At 37.5% G+C, this 22,009-nt stretch overlaps 1 protein-coding gene across 1 annotated transcript; it reads right to left on the reverse strand.

Moving 5' to 3' along the window:
• Positions 1–9,917: 9,917 nt before the first annotated feature.
• On the reverse strand, positions 9,918–19,657 carry LOC140226591 (nucleoside diphosphate kinase B-like). The gene is made up of 4 exons (XM_072307043.1): positions 19,481–19,657; positions 18,704–18,805; positions 16,590–16,649; positions 9,918–10,088 (listed from the first exon to the last, which is right to left on the reverse strand). The coding sequence occupies exons 1-4, from the start codon at positions 19,601–19,603 to the stop codon at positions 9,918–9,920; spliced, it is 456 nt and encodes a 151-aa protein (XP_072163144.1). The 5' UTR covers positions 19,604–19,657.
• Between the last annotated feature and the right edge of the window lie 2,352 nt (positions 19,658–22,009).

The following is a 22,009-nucleotide window of genomic DNA, read 5'->3' on the forward strand; positions in this document are numbered from 1 at the left end:
TACACGTACACGCACGCACCGGCAGCACTTGATTACCTCGTTTCTGATTGGTCAGTGAGGGTCGAACTTCGTCTCTGTCGCTTAGCCCAGGATTATTTTTTCGTTCTGTTTACACTCACTTGCTTGGCACCGCAATTGCGGTGCTAACCCCTGCTATTTTGCAGGGCCAGATAGTACCGTACTATCGGTGGGGCTACCCACTTTGGCAAAAACGAGTGGAAACAGAAAGTGGGCTAAGGATAGTCCCGTTGGTCCGGGGCTAAGCAAAAATTTACAAGTATAAAAAGCCCTTCTGTGTACAATACGTGCTCGATCATGCCACGCGCATGCTTAATACATTATACTAGGCCGCTGTAGCTTAGTTAATGAATAATCATGATACCGTATGCATTTGAACCAATCAGGAGGCAGCATATTACTGTAATAGGTAAACCTGTTTGGGGGGGGGGGGGAATCGCGCCCGGGCCGAGCCCGGTACGTTACACGGACAAAATTGCGGGGCCGAGTACCGCAATTGAGGCCGAGCTCGGCCGCGGCTCGGCTCGGCCCTGCACTGTAAACGGGCTCTGTAGTAAGATAAACCTGATCACACTATACTCTCCCCCCCCCCCCCCCAAAAAAAAAAAAAAAAAAAATAATAATAATAATAATAATAATAAAAAAATAATAATAAAATAAAATAAAATAAAATAAAATAAAAAACACACACATTCCCATTCATTTTATGATCCCAAACTCTGGATTAATGTATAGAAAAAGAATACTTTTCTCAGATAACATGAAAAAGTCGAGATTGACTTAACTGACTCGTTTTACTTTTTTAGGCCCCACGTAAAATCAAGAGGTGCTACTTTTTGTTGGTTTTGTGATGCCCGGTCAATTGCTGCACTGCGTTGTAGAATCTGGAAACCTACCGCCTCCTGAATACCAATTTGATAGCACAGTGTTATTAAGCTCCCTTGATTGATTCCAGTACATAATTTACCTTGGACACTGACGACACTATAATGTGTACCTTGTGTATGCTCGATTACTTACCTGTTTTTCAGTACGCCAAGGTACGTGCACAATAGTTGATATCAAGACTTTGTTTTAGGGAAAATGTGCAAAGAAATTGCCAATTCCACTCAGTTGTAAACAAATGCGGACGGACGTACGGACGTATACGGACAACCCGAAAACATAATGCCCCCGGCATTCTTTGGGCGGAGGCATAAAGAAAAGAAGAAAAACCTGCTCACTGTGCCAGACCTGATCTTTCCTCACCAGAAGACAATGGGTGGGAATGTTTTGATTTGGCCTTCAGCCTCTACTGATGTCTCTAGCTCCAATCCTGCAAAGTTGCCTTGAGATGATTACATGTGCATGTGAAAGCAATGTAGAACGTTTTTTATGCAAATGTCACCAATTATAGACCTAAACGACGTACAGCAATGTGTGCATGTCAGCAACGATATGATTATGCAAACCTTACATGAATGTGGATCAATTCAGCTCGATTGAGAAACAGACCTTTCGACTCAGATTGTGTTTCTTTGACAGCAAAAATATGAAGGTGTTTAAGGTCCTGTTTACCTTTGGGAGCAGTGATTTTGAAATGTTCAAGATAGGCACTTTTGATGCATATGTATATGCGGGTCAGTTGTATCACAAAACACCGTACTATATAAAATTTCTGCAACAAAGCATAAAATATGAGGAGATATCACTATTTTTCTCTGTTAAACCATAACTGCGAACGGTTTCATCTGGAAACATTTTCATTTCAAGTATTGTTTATATTTTGTATTTTTAACAATACTTAACATCAATAATAAAACTGGTTCAATTTTTTACATTGGTTGTTTCTATCACTAACTCACATTTTAGACATATTTTGAAAGCGTAATGCTGGGTTTTTGTTTCATCAGCAAACGGTAAATTACGCCTTGAAAATTACTTAAGTATTACAAAGTCATCATTCGTTTCTCTTTCCGAGATTCCAGAATTTTTCTTATACTTTTTTTTTTATTTTTGCCTCAGCCTAATGATATGCAGAATAGGTGAAGAGATAAATGAGAAAAAAAGAGAGATTAATGAAAGTTGCCACTTGATTTTACATTCACCTGCAGATTGAAAATAATTAAATAACCAACTTATCCAATGAATCCGATAATAAAGTACAGGAAAAGATACAGTGACCTTGAACCAATGGCGTAGCCAGGATTTCATCTTAGGGGGGGCGGTTAGTCTGCGAGGGAGCGAAGCGACCGAGCCCGAGCGAGCGGAGCGAGCGAGGGGGGGGGGGGGAGGGTGTGGGAGGGGGGTGTCCCCCCTCCCACGGTAAGAACTTTCTGCATTTTGATGTTGCAAATGGTGCAATTTCATGCATGTTTTTGCACGTTTTATCGACAGTCCCACTCATATTTTGATGTAGATTATTATTGAACAATTTGCCTATAAAATGGTATAATTTAAATACACTTCTTGTATTAATTCTTTTCACTGAATATCATGAAAGCGACTGTACCCGAGCGAGCGGAGTGAGCGAGGGGGAGGGGAGGGTGTGGGAGGGGGGTGTCCCCCCTCCCACGGTGAGAACTTTTTGCATTTTGATGTTGCAAATGGTGCAATTTTATGCATGTTTTTGCGTGTTTTAACGAGTTGAAACAGTCCCACTTGTTTAAGGTTGCAGTATATTTTGATGTAGATTATCATTGAACAACAAAATTGCCTACAATAATATATGGTATATTTAAAATACACTTCTTGTATTAATTCTTTTCACTAAATATCATGAACGAGACTGAACCCGAGCGAGCGGAGCGAGCGAGGGGGGAGGGGAGGGTGTGGGAGGGGGTGTCCCCCTCCCACTGGTGAGAACTTTTTGCATTTTGATGTTGCAAATGGTGCAATTTCATGCATGTTTTTGCGCGTTTTATCGACAGTCCCACTCATATTTTGATGTAGATTATTATTGAACAATTTGCCTATAAAATGGTATAATTTAAATACACTTCTTGTATTAATTCTTTTCACTGAATATCATGAACGCGACTGAACCCGAGCGAGCGGAGCGAGCGAGGGGGGAGGGGAGGGTGTGGGAGGGGGTGTCCCCCTCCCACGGGTGAGAACTTTTTGCATTTTGAAGTTGCAAATGGTGCAATTTCATGCATGTTTTTGCGCGTTTTATCGACGTGAAACAGTCCCACTTGACCAGCACGTGGATATTTTGATGTAGATTATTATTGAACAATTTGCCCATAAAATGGTATAGTTAAAATACACTTCTTGTATTAATTCTTTTCACTGAATATCATGAAAGCGACTGAACCCGAGCGAGCGGAGTGAGCGAGGGGGAGGGGAGGGTGTGGGAGGGGGGTGTTCCCCCCTCCCAGGGTGAGAACTTTTTGCATTTTGATGTTGCAAATGGTGCAATTTTATGCATGTTTTTGCGTGTTTTAACGAGTTGAAACAGTCCCACTTGTTTAAGGTTGCAGTATATTTTGATGTAGATTATTATTGAACAATAAAATTGCCTACAATAATATATGGTATAATTAAAATACACTTCTTAACTATTTCACTAAATATCATGAACAAGACTGAACCCGAGCGAGCGGAGCGAGCGAGGGGGGAGGGGAGGGTGTGGGAGGGGGTGTCCCCCTCCCACGGGTGAGAACTTTTTGCATTTTGATGTTGCAAATGGTGCAATTTCATGCATGTTTTTGCGTGTTTTAACGAGTTGAAACAGTCCCACTTGTTTAAGGTTGCAGTATATTTTGATGTAGATTATTATTGAACAATAAAATTGCCTACAATAATATATGGTATAATTAAAATACACTTCTTAACTATTTCACTAAATATCATGAACAAGACTGAACCCGAGCGAGCGGAGCGAGCGAGGGGGGAGGGGAGGGTGTGGGAGGGGGTGTCCCCCTCCCACGGGTGAGAACTTTTTGCATTTTGATGTTGCAAATGGTGCAATTTCATGCATGTTTTTGCGCGTTTTATCGACGTGAAACAGTCCCACTTGAGCAGTACGTGGATATTTTGATGTAGATTATTATTGAACAATTTGCCTATAAAATGGTATAGTTTAAATACACTTCTTGTATTAATTTTTTTCACTGAATATCATGAAAGCGACTGAACCCGAGCGAGCGGAGTGAGCGAGGGGGAGGGGAGGGTGTGGGAGGGGGGTGTCCCCCCTCCCACGGTGAGAACTTTTTGCATTTTGATGTTGCAAATGGTGCAATTTTATGCATGTTTTTGCGCGTTTTATCGACGTGAAACAGTTGCACTTGTTTAAGATAGCAGTATATTTTGATGTAGATTATTATTGAACAATTTGTCTATAAAATGGTATCATTTGAATAATCTTCTTGTATTAATTCTTACACTGAATATCATGAACGCTGTCTGTTCAGCAATCAAACAGAAAAAGCATGCACACGAGGGTGTAGATAGGGGCATATCCCTTCCCACACGAAAGTGATTTTTGCGTTTTCAGACCTGAAATTCAGCGATCTGGTGCAAATTTTTGGTGCAATACTTTTTCATCGAAGTGTTAAAATCACGGAATTTAGCTCTTATTCCGAATGTGCATCATCTGTGTCTATGTACAAAGTCTAGTGAGGTAGAGCTTAGGGGAAGAGGGATTCCTCCTCCCGCTCGCGAAGCTTTTGCGTTTTTAGAATAATAAAGCGATCTGGGGCACACTTTTTGTGGAAAATTCGGAAATTGTCATTCCCAAAAGTGTACCAAGTCTATAGTGGGTAACAAGCAATGAATGGGTGGCAAGATACCTCTCCCATATTCAAGGGAGCCTTTTTTTCAGTTTTAAGCTTTTAGAACTGAAATTCAACAATCTGGCACACACTTTTGTTGGAATATCTGGAAATTTGTCAATCAGAAGAGAAGTGTCTGTGGAAGGAGATTCTGTATAATTTTCTGATTGCAGTTTAACGTTTTGGTGCGCACATTTTGTGTCATATTTGGAAAACTGTTTATGTTCAAAGTGTATAGCCACAGTCTACTTCTATGCATGGCGGGGGGGGGGGGGGTGGGGGAGGGGCGGGCGAGCAGGGAGAAGGCGAGGGCGAGTGTTATCTCCATCTATCTCCATCTTTCCCTTACTATGGAGCTTTTGCCTTTTTAAGGTTGAAATTGAGATATCTCGTATACGCATATTTGATGGAATATTTGGGAAATCACCAAAAAGAAAAAAAAATGATGGGGGGGGGGGGGGAGACTGAGGGAGGAAAGGGTCTATTAAAAGGTGAAATTCCCCTTGTACATGAGGGAACTTTCAGTTTTTCGGAATATAAGTGATAAGTCTTGTGCACTCAGAATTATTCATATTTTTTTTGTAAATCTAAAAAGTGTACTAAGCTAGGGAAAGAGGCACAGAGGGGGGAGGGTTTGGGAGGGGGATACCCCCTCCCAAGCACGAGAGATTTTGCATATTTTGAATTGAAATTCAACGATCTGGTGCACACTTTGAGTGAAAGTTTCAAAAAACAAATATGATCTTATTTGATGAAAGGTTGCAAAGGAGACCCGCTTCATGTGCATGCATACAGTATACACGCATTTTTTTTTTCCGCCTCCCAAATCCCCGGTCCAAATCTTAGGGGGGGCGACCGCCCCCATCGCCCCCCCCCCCCTGGCTACGCCAGTGCCTTGAACTAATCTATAGAGCAATTACCCGATAACTTATCCTCTTTTATACATGCACTTTCATAGCAAGACTTTGTTTTGGTTAGAAAATATGCATCGAAAATAGGCTAATATTTGCATAATTAATTATGCGAATGAGGAAATAGAGGTGTGTTGCTTAGTGGTTGCAGTTAATTTTTGTATCTCTTTTTCACATCAGGGATCATGAACAAGTATGATGTACAACTGTTATGAAACAGATTCGTGATCCTGCATCACAAAACCAACAAAACAAAAAAAGTCGCCAGACCAGCATGTGTTTTTAGTTGGGGGCAGATTTTGAGAGACCAGACTCTAAGCTTTAGAATTAGGAATAACTCAAATCAAATGGACTCTCCTAAAATATCTAATCATAGAAAAGAAAACACATCATTCGGAAAAGTGCTTACTGAGAAAAGAGGCTCCATAAAGTATAGGGTCTATTCAAGCGCTTAATCTTACTAAGCCGTGCTAGCTGTGCAATGAATAGGACAAAAATAGGTTTTGAATCTCGATTCTCCTCAGCAACAACCACAAAGTGATTATCAATATTAAGCCGAGAGTCGTCATGCTCTAAGGGTCTATTCAAGTGCTTAATCTTACTAAGCTGTGCGAGCTGTGCAATAAATGAGACAAAAATAGATCGTGAATCTACGCAGCAACAATAATGAAAACAAATGATTGTCAAATAAAATCCGAGATTCGTCATGCTCTAATAAGCATATTCTTTCCGTGACTGATACACACTTTCAAAGCAGTATCGCTTTAACCTTTCAAAAGTTATAAGAATTAAAAGGGAGGAATGTGGAAAGGGTTTTTAGTAAAGACATGTTGTAAACGGGCTCTAGTAAGATATACCTGATCACACTACTCTACCACCCCAATCAAAAAAAAAAAAAAATTTAGAAAAACTGCTGAAAACACACTTTCCCATTCATTCTTTGATGCTAAACTCAGTATTACTGTAGAAAAAAGAATAGCTCTCTCTGAAAACATGAAAAAGCCGAGATTGACTTAGCTGACCCGTTTCACTTTTTTACGCCCCACGTAAAATCAAGAGGTGCGACTTTTTGTTTGTTCTGTGATGCCCAGTCATATGTATACATATATATATGTATATGTATATATATATATATTGCGGTAGTGCGTTGTAGAATCTGGAAACCTACGGCCTTTTGAATACCAATTTGTGTGCTCCCCGTGATTGATTCAAGTACTTAATTTACCTTGGACACTGACGACACTATAATAAGCACCTTGTTTGCTCGATAACTTACCTGTTTTTCAGTATACGCCAAGGTACGTGCACAATTTGAAAACAAGAATTTGTTTTAGAGAAAATGTGCATAGAAATGACCAATCATTTTGTATTCATTATACAAATTAGATTATTAAGGTATTTCAGAAACTTCTTTTTTTCTCTGTATCTTATTATTATGATTCAGATTTATATACAATGTATTGCGAAAATGCATTGTAGAAACCTGCCAGTCCTGTATCCTCTTATATGCCAAATGGCATAAGAATTTGAATTGATTGAGTTGCAGGACTTAATTTTGATTGGGCTCTGACCACTCCATGTACTTTTTGTTTTTCCGATAACTCGTATGACCCATATCGGTCCAACGCACCTGTGTACACAAACACCCACACAAGTAGCCTTTTGTCAAGGCCCTCTCGCTGTAATGGGCGAGCAAAGCGAGCCCAGCCGAGCGCCCACTCAGCTGGGCTCTCTTCACCGTACAGCGAGAGGGCCTTGACAAAAGGCTACCTACCATACAAGTGGCCAGCACCATTCCCGCATGCACACACGCCGACAAACAGACTGCTCTCCAAACAATCGCTCTTCATTAGTAAGCAATGAAAAAAAAAAAGAAAAAAAAAACATTGACAAGTTATGTATCATTTGAAAGAGGAAAACAATATCTTTAACATTGTATATAACATGCTGCCATTCAATGCATAGTACAGTCACAGTACTCACCGGAAGTGAATGACTTCATTCATATTTCATTTTATTCACAACGGGATATTCCGTATGTGGCCCCTGCGGCGTTCGGACGAACTACGGAATATCCCGTAGATGGCCCGATATGGGTTAAAAGCAGAAGTGAACATAAGTACTATACTTGTACATGACACATTTATGCTGTAATGCATTGCTGTATCAATGGCAAATCCTAATTTGCATTTTTCAGTTTTTAATTTGCACAAAAGTGAATGTTATGAACCAATTGATGATAATATAGCCACTGTCTTCGGCACCTTGATTACGGAAATTATTATGCATTTCTGTGGAGACTTATGATAAACTAAATCATAAAAAAACACCTTAAAAAGCAATGTATCGGCGGCCATTTTGTTAATGCAAATCAGATGGTCTTAGACTTTAAATTCCGCATGGAAACCAGAATGTTTGAATTGAGCATACTTGAATTACACAAAATAGACCGGTTCCCAACTTTTGCTAAAACTGCCTCGAGCATTCATTTTCCCCAAATCCCACTAGACTCTACATCTTTCTCCTCCCAATGGCTTCCGAACCCTTTCATGCCTGATTCCCACTATGCTCTTCTTTTGTACGTGTATATGCTACCGTAACTAGGCCCCCGGGCCTAGTTACGGTTAAGAGAAAATTTGACTTATGACAAGTTGTATGAGGGATAAAAATCAATAGAATATAAAATGAAGAAGACTTGGCAAGACCTTCGACTTAGGCGATTGACCTATGTGAGGTTGACTGTATACATGTATGTTGCACATGGTAGTCAGATTAATACCCCCCCCTCTCTCTCTCTCTCTCTCTCTCAGTAGATTTAGTGCATCCATACCACAGACCAAAATAAAGCACAGGCTACTGTTCCAGCAGGAATACAGATCGATTGTGGTATTTTAAAGTTAAACTTGATTCAAATTCATACAGGTTACACATTCAACTACGTATCAGCAGGTTTTTCAGGGTTTTTTTTTCTGCTTTTTTTTCACTAAAAGCAATTGACTTCAAATTTGCACGAGCATTAGACCAAACAGGTTGAAACCTTTGCCAACAGGTTACGTACCTACGAGCAATTTTGAAAATAAAACAATTTCTTTAAAATTTCTTTCTGTGTGACAGATTATGCACAATACAGTCTATATCAATAATCAGACATAAATCTCTTCCTGAATCATACAAATAAATCAACGAGACATGATTGGTGGACACGAAGTGGTTTACTACCTTCAGTGCATTCACATCTAAGATGTGCACGGCACTGGGAAATACAATAAAAGAGATATGTTTTGTAAAAACAATATACACACTCGTAACATTCCACGATGGGCAAGGATCTGCAATCCGAACTGTTTTGTCCCATAATAAACAACTCTGTGATCATAAGGTACTTTGTCTTTATCAAAAACAGAGAATAGTTGTTGCATGCATACTTGCATTGTCCTTTGCAAACCACCTGAACATAGTCCGCTAGGTTGCAGACGAGCAAGTGACTGGCCACCCATCGTCCATGTACTACAGTTTATCTCACCAATCATCTCACAGTTCAAATTTTGTGCATGAAGAAAAAACACTTTGTCTTCAAGATAAAGTGTCAGATGTGGAAACAATTATGTTTGGTCTCTTGTTCCCTGTTACTTGTGAGTTCATGCTTTCCATTATGTTCTCCTCTTTCTTACACCCCCATTTTGTAAGTTTTACAGGATGGTTTGAATGTGTTGGGTGACATACAGCTCAACAGGGAATGTAAAATATTGTGCAATGCTCCCATAGCAATGCTCCCATACTTTCTCAATCTATGGTAGAGGCAACACAAAATAACTGTGAGAGGTTTTGTTTCATGCGCATCACAGTGCCATGAGATGTGGAAATGCATCTATTCTGGGATGTCATCCCTTCCTCTGTGCGAAGCGCCTGTTTTAATGTTCATAACTCTTCCTAGTACATGCTGTCATAAATTTACCACAACAATGCATATACATGTGTGCATGTGTGTTAGTGTCTTGTATTTGCCATATGCAGTGATACACAAAGACGAACAGAATCAGAATGACACACCAAGTTTTGTGTCCTACGTTTTTAAATTATGTTATGTCTTGGGTTTTGTGCAGTGTTAAAAAAGGATTACGTAACTAACATGTCCAATTCCTCTACTTTTCACCGAGTATTACTATAGGTTCCAGAGTAGGGCAATGTTGATGTGGAATCTTTCTGAGATTGAGGTTCTGTAGAGAGGCCAGCTCTATTCGTATATACTGCCATGAGTAGGGAGCGTCCAGTCAACGACCTCCCCTTGCTTGAACCACAGGTCGATCTCCCTGCTGGCTGTTTCGACACTGTCTGAGCCGTGGATGATGTTACGGCCCATATCAATGGAATAATCCCCGCGGATGGAGCCCGGTTTAGACTTGAGCTGTGCAGGCAAAAAAAAAAAAAAAATGATCACCAAATATAACAAAGGATGCTCACAAAAAACTTACAGGTCCTCTTTACCTTTGGGAACAGTGATCTGAAAATTTTTCAAGACATTTAAGGCATATGTGTAGGTCTGTTGTACCACAAAACACCATACATTAATTTTGTATCATAATAATATACAATTTTTGCGATAAAACCTAAACTGGAAGGGGATATTTTTCTCAATAAACCGTAACTGTAGACGATTTAGTCTAATAACACTTGTATTATTTCATAACTATTGTTCACATTCTGTATATTTAATACTTAACATCGATTTTACTAATTCAAATTTTTACAGTGGCTGTGTCTAACCCGTAACTCACATTTTAGAACTATTCTAAAGCACGAATGCTGGGTATATGTTTCATCTGCAAATGGTAAATTATGCCTAAATGATATCAACTCAAATTTGCTTCCCTTAAAACTCATAATAGATTTCAAGTACAGGAGAGCCCAATTACAAGATGCAATAATGTACATGCACTTAGGAACTTCATTTTCCCCCTTCTCTTTGAATAATACGCCATTAAAAAAAAAAAACCACACACCCATAGGTTGTTTCATAAATATACACATCTATGACCACGGACGTTTCCGACACACACTGAGCTAAACGTGTGGGTGTAAAACTCGTATTTTCAGCATTTCTCAATCATACGTAAAGAAATCAAAGAGCGTATATTATGGTTACAAAAATAGTGTAAGCATGATTATTAACTTGTATATCAACTCACATTTATACCACCTGTAAACTTTTTGTCATTGAATATTCAGTGTGTTTGTAGATACTAAGTGTCCTAATTCAACACTGGAGTGGGAAGCATCTATTCACAAAGCCAAAAAATATATCACCTTTTCCTACACAATATGTATGACCTATGCAGATAAGTTGATAGATTGTATGATATAAAATGCACTTGTTTGTCAACAATAGTCCGGACAACTGGGTACCTGGGATTGACCGGGACTTGCATCTAAGTTGGTTGGAGAGTTCGGTATTTTTTTTTTCCTAATTTTTTTTTTTTTTTTTTTTTATTCTTCAAACTGGGAATTTCTGACAATTTGCGAGTGGTAAGATTTGAGATCGTGCAGTATCAACCTCGAAATGAATGGTGAAATGTACAACATTTGCAAACAATAAAAACCTCACGAAATATATGCCGTTACTGTATAATTTATTTTTCATCTATTTTCTATACCTAATTTTGAACATTTTTTTTGCCCAAATTTGGATCAAGGTAAAAGAGTTTAGAATGAGATTTACGGTTTATATGATATAGTATAGATGGAACAATTGTTAGATACATGTATCTCCTCAGGGCCCCGTTTTAATACAATATGTTTATTCGATTAAATACATTTCCTTACCACACGTGTAATAGTTTTATGATAGCAAAACTCCTAAAAAAAAGAAGAAAAAAAAAACAGGGCCGTGATTATATATCTTGAGCAGGAAATTTTTACAGATGTAATTATGTTAAACACAGCCATGGAGGTATCCTCAAGATGGATAAAAAATTTATCCTCTGGTGATTGGTTGAAAGAGCTTCACGTGATTAATTTTGTAGGTATTTTCGGGTATTTCAAAGAGTTGGCACTCCATAAAGTACTACAATGTATTTGCAAAATTACACTTATGACGACATTTTGCAAAAAGTATGTTATTTGTAAAATGATGTCACAAGTACATATAACTAAGACTGTTGAAACAAATGACAGAAATTCTCATGGGGTATGGGAATCACTGAAGCATGTTATGCCAGCGAAGAAGAAAGATCAAGATTCAGTATATTTACAAGGTGAAGATGGTGCGTTGATGAGTGCAGAAGAGGTTGCAGATCGATTTAATGTTTATTTCAGTGAAGTTGGTCAAATCATACAGACGACAGAGAAGCGTCACGCACGACAGCAATTTTTGCCTACAGGAAGTATGAACCAGTCAATCAACCAAACTTTAGTTTTCAGCCAATCTCTGGATCAGATATCGAAAAAGACTTGCGGGCTTTACCGAACAAGAAATCCAGTAAAGGGGGTACGTTACCTAACGTTCATAAAAATGGAAAGAAGACAGATGTTACTAAATATCGACCAATCTCCATTCTACCGATCACTGTGAAGATGCTTCAAAAGATTGTGTGCAATCACGTTTACTCCTATTTGCATTCGGTAGACGCCATTAACAAAAACCAGTCACATTTTCGCCCAGAGCACTCAACAATGACCACGCTGTTGAAAGTTACAGAAGACTGGCTCTCCTGTATGGACGATGGTAGGATGACAGGAATTGTCAGTATAGACTTAAGAAAAGCCTTTGATACAGTGGACCACGCTATATTGGTAGACAAGCTGCGAATGATTTGCATGGCGCCCCAAGCCTGTGAATGGTTTAAGGATTACCTCAGCAATCCCACATAAGGTGAATGGGTTTCAATCGAAATCACTTGGTGTAACATGCGGAGTCTCGCAAGGGTCCAATCTTGGCCCACTTTTTGTTCACAATCTATATCAATGATTTGCCTAACTCCTTACAGCGTTCATCGGTTGTATAATATCCTGACGAGACGTGTATTTATGTGTCTGTTGAAAATGTAAAACAGATTGAAGAAAATTTAAACCATGATATGGCCTGTATTGCAGATTGGTTAACATGTAACCGATTAGCTCTTAATTTGGAAAAAAAAAAATGTGAAACTATGTTAATAGGATCCTAGAAAAAGGTTAAACACGTGAATTTGAATGTGACTGTAAACAACGTTAGAATATCTCAAGTTCCATAATTATATTGTACATATCTTGGTGTGTATATCGATCAGTCATTAGACTGGAGCCATCGTATTGAACACTTGTGTAAACGCACTATATCAGAAATATTTTTTTGTTAAAGAGAATATGATATTTTATATCAGTTGAAACGGCTTTCATATTTTATAAATCCATCATTCAAAGTGATTTTGATTATTGAAATGTTATATGGTCAAATATTAATCAGAGCTCTATTCAGCGTCTTCACATTATTCATAATCGTTCTTTAAGAGCAGTGTTGCAGGTAAATTCAAGATATCCAACTAATTTATTATACTCACAAATTAATGTTGCCATTTTTGAGATGAGAAGAACTAAACACATATTGTGCACAATGTACAAAGTTGTTCATAATTTTACCCCTGAGTGTATAAGTGAAATGTTTGACTTAAACATTTTTTATTATGATTTAAGGAAAACAAACGTTGGTAGTCAAGTTACCTCATATCAAAACTTCTTTTAGGCAAAGGAGTTTTAGTTATCAAGGGCCAAAGTTAGGGAATACATTGCCAACATGCGTAAAACAGCAAACATTGTATAGCGGTTATAGACGGAGTTTAAATTCGTATAATCTAACACCATAATGATTATCATTATTGTACCCCTTCCCTATTTTTTTTTTCAATTTAACCGAGAATGTATTATATTTTTTCCTATAAATGTTTTCTTTTTTCCCCTTATTTTTGCTCTGATTTGTCTCATCTAATTATATTTTGTATAATATTATTATGTTTCATGTAATTGTGTATATGTTTTGAAAAAAAAAAATGTACTATGTCATTTTTACCTCATGATGCACGGACATGAACAGCCGTCTGGCTGAATCATGTGCCGAGCTGAAATAAATAAATGAAATAAAATAAGGCAATATTCTGGAATTGGAACTGTTACTCTGCGAAATTTAACAATTGGTAGCAATTGTGACGCCACAAAGCATACACTGCGCAATGCTAGTACCGTCACTCTGTGAAATGTGTCACTTTCGAACAAAACAAACTAAAATGACAACATAAAAAAACAATTCTGACATTGCGCGTTGCTTCGCACCTTACCAACGCGCGTCGCGCTTGCTTTTGTGACATTTTTAACAAACATCTCGAAGCAGTTCCGACATCGTGCGCAACGACATGCTTCTAAATTAATGTAGGATCAATGTAGGGTCCCTTCACAACAATGCATCCATCTGACTTTTCGCTTTGCACCCCCCATTTTACCTTCTTTTGTTTAAATTTTTGATGCAACATATAAAACAAGTATACTTTGCCTAATTTCGAGTTTCTTGTTAAAATTATAGGCCTTGGTGCCTAAAAAAAAGGACTTCACTTTGGGGCTGAGCCCCTCAGTGAATAGTTCTTTCGGAGTCATCTCTGCCCATGGAAACAAGAAAAGGTAAAGCATATTTGTATACTAGTTCAGCAGTTACAACCCTTTCATTCAATGTTTACAATTGAGCTAAAGTGTGGTTGTTGTTGCTATTGTTTTTTGTTTCGTTTTGTTTGTTTGTTAGTTTTGTTTTTTTTTGCCTAGAAGGCGTGAAAAAACAAAACAAAACAGATTGCTTGGCAGTTAAGCATAATGTATGAGGCAGGTCGCTAGGGCATGAAACTTAACGGCGCAAATGTAAGTGTGTCACATCATACCCTCTTAAACTTTTCCCTTTTACCTTACTTTTACCTTGAACTCTTGATAAGATGAACAGGGAGATACAAGACTGAAATCCGAGGATAGCTAGAATAGTGGATGACTTGATACAATTTCATCGAGGTCCTATTTTGTGGAATACTTTACCAAAGAAATTGAAAAACTGCAAATCATTACAGCAGCTCAGAGGTAATTTTAGACGCACTGTTCGTATTTGATAGCAACATAGTTTTGTATTTCTGGCAGTATTTCACTCTTTTCTTTTTGCTTCTCCAGCCTGCTTTGATTGTGAACCATTTGTAATCTATACATACTTTGTACCTAAAGAATGTCTTGTATTTGTGACCCTGCACCTCAAAACGACCATTAGGTCGCACACACTGATTTTGCGTGAGGACTGAAAATAAGTGAAATGGGTCAACCTAGCCGAACTTGACTTTTTTTCATATTTTCTGAAAGAGGGGGTCTTCTTTTACATTATGCTAAAATTTGGTATCATAAAACGGGCAGGAAAGTGTGTGTGTGTTTTTTTTAGCAGTTTATATCGAACATTTTTGGTAGAATCTTATAGTGTGATTAGGTGTGTCTTTAGAATCCCTTTTTCATTTCTGAAAAACCTTGTCCACACTCTTCACTTTCAACTCTAATAAATTTTGAAAGGATAGTGCTACTGCTTTGAAAGCTGACGTTGATTATGGCCAGAATGTGTTAATGAGGCATGTTAATTTCAGTTTAATCTGATAATCCCTTCATTGTTGTTACTCTGGTGGTTTACTTCCTGTTTTTTGTCCCATTCATCGCACATCCAGCACGATTTGGTAAAGATTAAGCGCTTGAATAGACACTGTACTTCAGAGCCTCTTTTCTCAGTTCACACTTTTCTTGAGTTTGTGCTTCTTTCCAATATTTAGATAGGTTAGGAGAGTCCATTTTATTGGAATTATACATCATTTTAAAGCTTAAAGTCTGCTCTTTCAGAATATGGTCTTAACTAAAAATTCATGCCTGGCGACTTTAAGTTTGTTTTGAGGTGCAGGGTCACATTTGTGACCGTGCACCTCAAAACGAACATAAAGTCGCACACACTGATTTTGCGTGAGGACTGAAAATAAGTGAAATGGGTCAACCTAGCCGAACTTGACTTTTTCATATTTTCTGAAAGAGCGGGTCCTCTTTTACATTATGCTGAAATTTGGTATCATAAAACGGGCAGGAAAGTGTGTCTTTTTAGCAGTTTATCTCGAACATTTTTGGTAGAATAGTGTGATTACGTGTGTCTTTAGAATCCCTTTTTCATTTCTGAAAAACCTTGTCCACACTCTTCACTTTCAACTCTAATAACTTTTGAAAGGATAGTGCTACTGCTTTGAAAGTTGGCATTGATTATGGACAGAATGTGTTAATGAGGCATGCTTAATTTCATTTTAATCTGTTAATCCCTTCATTGTTGTAACTCTGGTGGTTTACTTCCTGTTTTTTTGTCCCATTCATCGCACAGCCAGCACGGTTTGGTAAAGATTAAGCGCTTGAATAGACACTGTACTTCAGAGCCTCTTTTCTCAGTTCACACTTTTCCTGAGTTTGAGTTTTTATTCCAATATTTAGATAGGTTAGGAGAGTCCATTTGATTTGAGTTATACATCATTTTAAAGCTTAAAGTCTGCTCTTTCAGAATATGGTCTTAACTAAAAATTCATGTCTGTTGACTTTTTGTTTGTTTTGAGGTGCAGGGTCACATTTACTCTCGGGCCTATTCCCAATAAGCCTGAAAGGCTTTAATTGGTCCCCCAATGAGTATGTTATACTACGACTAAAATGTAATGGTTATTGCTTTTAGTGTGGAAATAAATAAAATGAAATGAAATGAAAATTATGATTAGTAAATTATGATTAGTAGCAAAAATGAACTGTTTACAAACCACTAGGGAACATGAAATCAGAGGTGTTTTCAGCAGGGCAATATAAATAAATTGCACACTGAAAGGCAATAGGTGCCTGCCACAACACTCACCGGATCAGTCTCGCCAAGCATTGCACGTCCCTGCTTCACGACATCCTTTCCTTCCCACACCTAGAATGAATGAAACACACACGTCAATGTGCCTAAAATCTGCTGATGATTTAATAAAAAAAAAGATGCAATTAAAAAAAAAAGCATTAGCGCTTGTGGCTCAGCTCTGTAAAACATAGTGTATATATTTTCTTTGATGACACAATAATTCTAAAGTCTTATGATAAAGCCTCATTATATCATTCCGGTAGCACTTCCACATTACAGCTAGAGTAGAATTAGAGAAATTACATTCGTTTGATGTTGCTCTTACATTTAACCTGCATTTAACATGTGCAAGTCATGTCAAAATGGACAGGAAAAGCAAACACAAAACCGAGCAGGTTTATACTCTATAAAAAAATATAAAAAAATGACATATCAAATAATAAAAATACTGAATGGAAGGAGAAAATTAAAGGAAACCAAAACCCATTGAAGAGCAATGTGGATTGAGTGTGAGCAGTAGCATTCCCATTAGTAAAACACATCAGTGAAAGTTTGAGGAAAATCAGACATTTGATGCAAAAGTTATCAGTTTTTACAGTTTTGGTATATTGTAATGACTGGATGAGAATGATAAGGAGACTACTACATTGTCGAGTTCATGACGTCATGTGTGGACAACAATATGAGCAAAATATAAAGAGAATTCCACAAAAATTCAATTCATTTTTCATGAAAATTACATTATTCATCAATTTGACACTGACATTTTTTGTTCAAGGTAGACTGAACAGTTTACCTTTGCGAGTAGTGATTAAAAAGAAAATGTTTTAGATATCACATTTGATGCGTAGAGGTGTCCGACCACTCGGTCAGTTGTATCACAAACATTCTACCATGTAACAATTTTGGAATAAATCCTATAAAATATAAAGAGATATTAGTATTTTTCTCATTTAACCATTAACCTGTACACGTTTCAGTCTGGAAACATTTTTATCATAACTATTTTTCACAGCTTTTATACTTAAAGGGACTGTACAGTACTGGTTGAGTTGGGGATTCATGTTTTGAAAATTCCCTATCAAGAGAGATAATGAGAAACCTCTTATGAAACATTAAAGAGCATGTTAGTTTAAGAAGGATTCAATGTTTATTTGATCAAAATTGGTTTACAAAAGGCTGTGATATCCCAAAAAGTGATACTAATAAAAGACTACAGGCCACGCCTTCTAGTAAGATCTCTTTGTTTCACCTTGTTTTTGGATATCTCAGCCATTTCAAAACCGATTTTCATCAAATAAAATTTTGATCCCCCGTAGAATTGCATGTTCTTTGACATCTCATAGAGTGATATCTGAATATCTCGCAAAATGTTAAAAGCTGAATCCTCACCTGTAACAGAACTGTACACACCCTTTTATGATAGATTTTACTGTAAATCTTTACATTTGTTGTTTCTATCCCTAACTCACATTTTATAGATCTATATTTTGAAGCAGCAATAATACTGGGTTTTTGTTTCATCTGCACATGGTAAATTATGTCTTTAGGGGTAGTACTGGTGATTATTCCCCCTGCTTTCTAAAAGTGGTTTAGTCAAGTGCTCTTTCATTACGCTAGGAAAATGAAATCATGTTGAATTTTCTTTATTTTTTCCTTGTTATTGTTGTCCACACGTCATAGACTCAAGTAGTCTCCTTATCCAGTGGTTCCAACGCCAAAACTTATAAAACTCAAAACTTGTCCAATTATTTTTGTCAAACTTTCACTGATGTTACCGCTTTCACTCGATTCACATTTCTCTTTGGGTTTTTGTTTCCTTTACTCTGCCTACAGTATAAAGCAACTGCTCCAAGGTTCAACCATTCAACCATGCAAAAAAATCACATCTGTTTCTGCATGAAGCATGTTCTCAATTTTTTGACGGCGTTATGGTGGAATCAAGGCCAGCTTGCTTTAGAAGTTTAAGAAAAAAAAAAGAGTGCAACATATGAGTGGGTTCGGGTAGTTGTGTCAAAATCTTGTACGAAAGCAGCCACCAAATAAATAAATGAATAAATAAATAAAATACAATTAAATAATAAAGCAAGACAATACGTTCTTTCCGGTAATGATGTTTGGCTTACCATGGCAAAGACTGGTCCACTGGATATGTGCTTGATAAGACCATTGAAGAATGGCTTTTCCTTCAGATCTTCATAGTGTTTATTCAATAGTTCTGTATCTGCCTGTTAAGATTGAAACATGGCAAAATTTCATCTTTTGTCTCTTTTTTTTTGGGGGGGGGGGGAGGTGGTAAGGGGAGGCTGAAAAGTTGTTGCTGTATCATTTACCAAAGACAAATCTTTTTTGCTTTGTTCTTTTTAATGAGAGAACCTAAACATCGAGTAGGCCCTAAATGACATTATCTGAGCTCATTTGCATAAAATGGTCTAATAAAGTATGCGTTTGAGCGCTCAAAAGTGAACCGAGATGAAGCGAACCGAAATGAACCATACCGTGCTGTGCTGGATTTGGAGCATTCTAGCACTCGATTTCAAAAAGGGTGGTCGATGTGTAGTAGAGCTACCAATACTGTACTGCGCTAGCTGCACATGCACCCCATCCTATAGCTGATCTTGCCGAATGAATGGGCATAAATTTACTCTTCAACTAGTAACTTACTGGGCGTCATCATAGCATATAGGTAAATTTAATTCAAATACTCGGAAACCGGAACGAGCTGCAAAAGGGACTAATTTACTTCTACAAGACAAGACCATCGACCATGTGAACATAGCATGTGAACATACACTGTATCTTTATGTTACTGCGACCAAGGTCCAACCCACAGTAAAACTGTGTAAAAGGAGAGCAAGGAGCGTTAGTGAACGTGATGTACCAAATGAGGATTGCTAATTTACCTTCATGAATTTTGCAGCAACCATCTTATATCCGCGCTGTTCAAAACGCTTGACGATATCTGCGATGAGTCCCCTGCTGACTGCATCAGGTTTTATCATAATAAAAGTACGCTCTGTCGCCATTGTGTAGTTTATCAATGCAGAAAATGTAGAAAATACACAGAGCAGAGTGCAGACTATGTGAGATACACGAAGCGTTAGTTGCAAAGTGACTTATCTTATTGCTGTACCTCAGCTCCACTCACGTAACAAGGAACCGCCGCCCCGATGTATGAATAGGTGCTCGCTTGTGAGTTCGAGTGGAGCTAATGCCTTTGAACCAATCAGGAGGCAGCATATTACTGTAATAGGTAAACCTGTGGGGGGGGGGGGGATTCGCCCCGGGCCACCGGGCTACCCGGCGTTAGTGTCGAGCCCTGATATAATTATGATTTAGGTTAATATACAGCGCTCTTAAATTAATCATAATAATGACATTATTTGACTCTGATGAGTGATATAGTAATGGGGCTAATGAAAACAATTTTTACAATCATTTTATTGATGCAGATGGAAATAAAGATGATAATCATAAGAATACTACAAACAAGAAGACGAAATATTTAATTGCAATGATTAAGCAAACTAATGTCCATGTATAAATACTAACATTATAATAGTACTTAGAATACGGTCATACTCACAGGCTGAGGTCACTGAGCAAGAATCAAAGGTAAACCCTTATTTTACACTGTGAACCGTTCTCATCTTGTACCTTATGTAATATTACTTCATTATATTATTGGTTTATGCAAGCGAATTGTTTTGTTATGTGATTAGTATTACTTATGTTATTAGTCGAGAGCGAGAAGACAACGCGTGTCTGTTGGACTACGTTATAAATATCCACTTACGTCTTGAAATGCTACCACATGCTGTACTATTGTCGACAACATGAACATGTTTCGTTTTATATCACTAAAGTCTTATGTCATATAACATACAAAACGAAGGTATTGGCGTCTTTGTTGTATACCTCTATTACAATCAATAACACGGGAATTCCACTTTAATACGATTATACTCTCATGAAATGTATAATTTTAATAATATGAAATTAATTATGTATATAGTGTTCTCAGTAAAATAAAGAAATTTAATTTGTCTGTTGACATTGCGTGTGAATTATTTAATAGATCAATTCTCCTGATGGCCTTGTATGGCAGTGGAGTGTGGGGGTTTGAGGACATTAATCAAATAGATATTTTTCATAGGAAATTTCTGAGAAATACTCTGGGAGTAAATAAATCAACAGCAAGCTGTATTGTTTATGGAGAAACAGGAAGGTACAAACTTTCAAGCACTGTTGATAATTTGTTTCACTCTAGATGGATTGCAAAATTTAAATCCATTCTAGAAAACAGTGGCCTAGGAAGTTTTGGTTGAACCAAGGCTATGTCAATACTGTATGGATACAGAAAACTTTGGAGTTGCGAATGAAGGACATAGATACTCAAAATTGGTACAGTGATGTCAATACAAATGGTCAATGTACAAATCATAGGATATTTAAGAACCACATGCACTTGGAACCTTTTCTGTTTCGACTTGATGATGTAAAATGGAGGAATCTCTGTAAATATCGTTGTGGAAATAGCCGCCTCCCTTGTGTTAAAGGCCGTTACACAGGTATTCCAAGGGCAGATAGGTTGTGCTCTCTCTGCAACTTGGACCTATAGTTGGAGATGAATTTCATTATTTGTTTCAATGTACATATTTTGACTTTGAAAGGGAAGCTTATATTCCCTCTAAGTATCGAATTCGTCCGAACACTTTAAAAATGTCACTTTTACTCAACACAAAAAAAGGTAAAATTATTGTCCAATCTTGCCAAGTTTGTTAAAATTATCCTGCTCAAGTTAGGTAACTAAGTCTAATTGGATCATGCTCATTTTTGTACTGGGGTTTTGGTACCTCCGCTATCTCTATGGCATGTCTTTACATTGTATTAAACTATATTGGAATGGTGCATTAACTATTCAATTCCTCACTTTTGGTATTCATCTGAAAATTCATGATCTCATTTTCCATTTACCATATACTCCATTTACCATATACTGTATATATGCCCAAATACTTTATCCATGTATTTTCAAAATGGAATGATATCTTTGTAGCTGTCAAATGATTAGCTGAATTTTCAAAGCTAGTAACAGATCTAAAGCCTAATTTACTACAACCCTAGAACTCACCACCTTTTCCTTTTACACGACTGTATAAAAATATGGTACACTACAGAACTACAGTGGTAGCTTGTTACAGCGAGGTCTTCTGGACCTTGACATCTTGTTGTATGTGTGTACATGCATAATTACACAGATGTATATGAATAAATGTTTTATGTACATGCTAAAGTATATACACAAATATGGGTGTGCATGGGTATCTTGATGTCCTTTTTGTGTCATGCATCCCTTTGCATCGTGTTTTAGATGTACTTTATGATTATTATATTTGTTCATACATGTATGTATATTATGTTAACATCAT

This window comes from Diadema setosum, chromosome 3, assembly GCF_964275005.1.
Source record: "Diadema setosum chromosome 3, eeDiaSeto1, whole genome shotgun sequence".
Classification (NCBI taxonomy): Eukaryota; Metazoa; Echinodermata; class Echinoidea; order Diadematoida; family Diadematidae; genus Diadema; species Diadema setosum.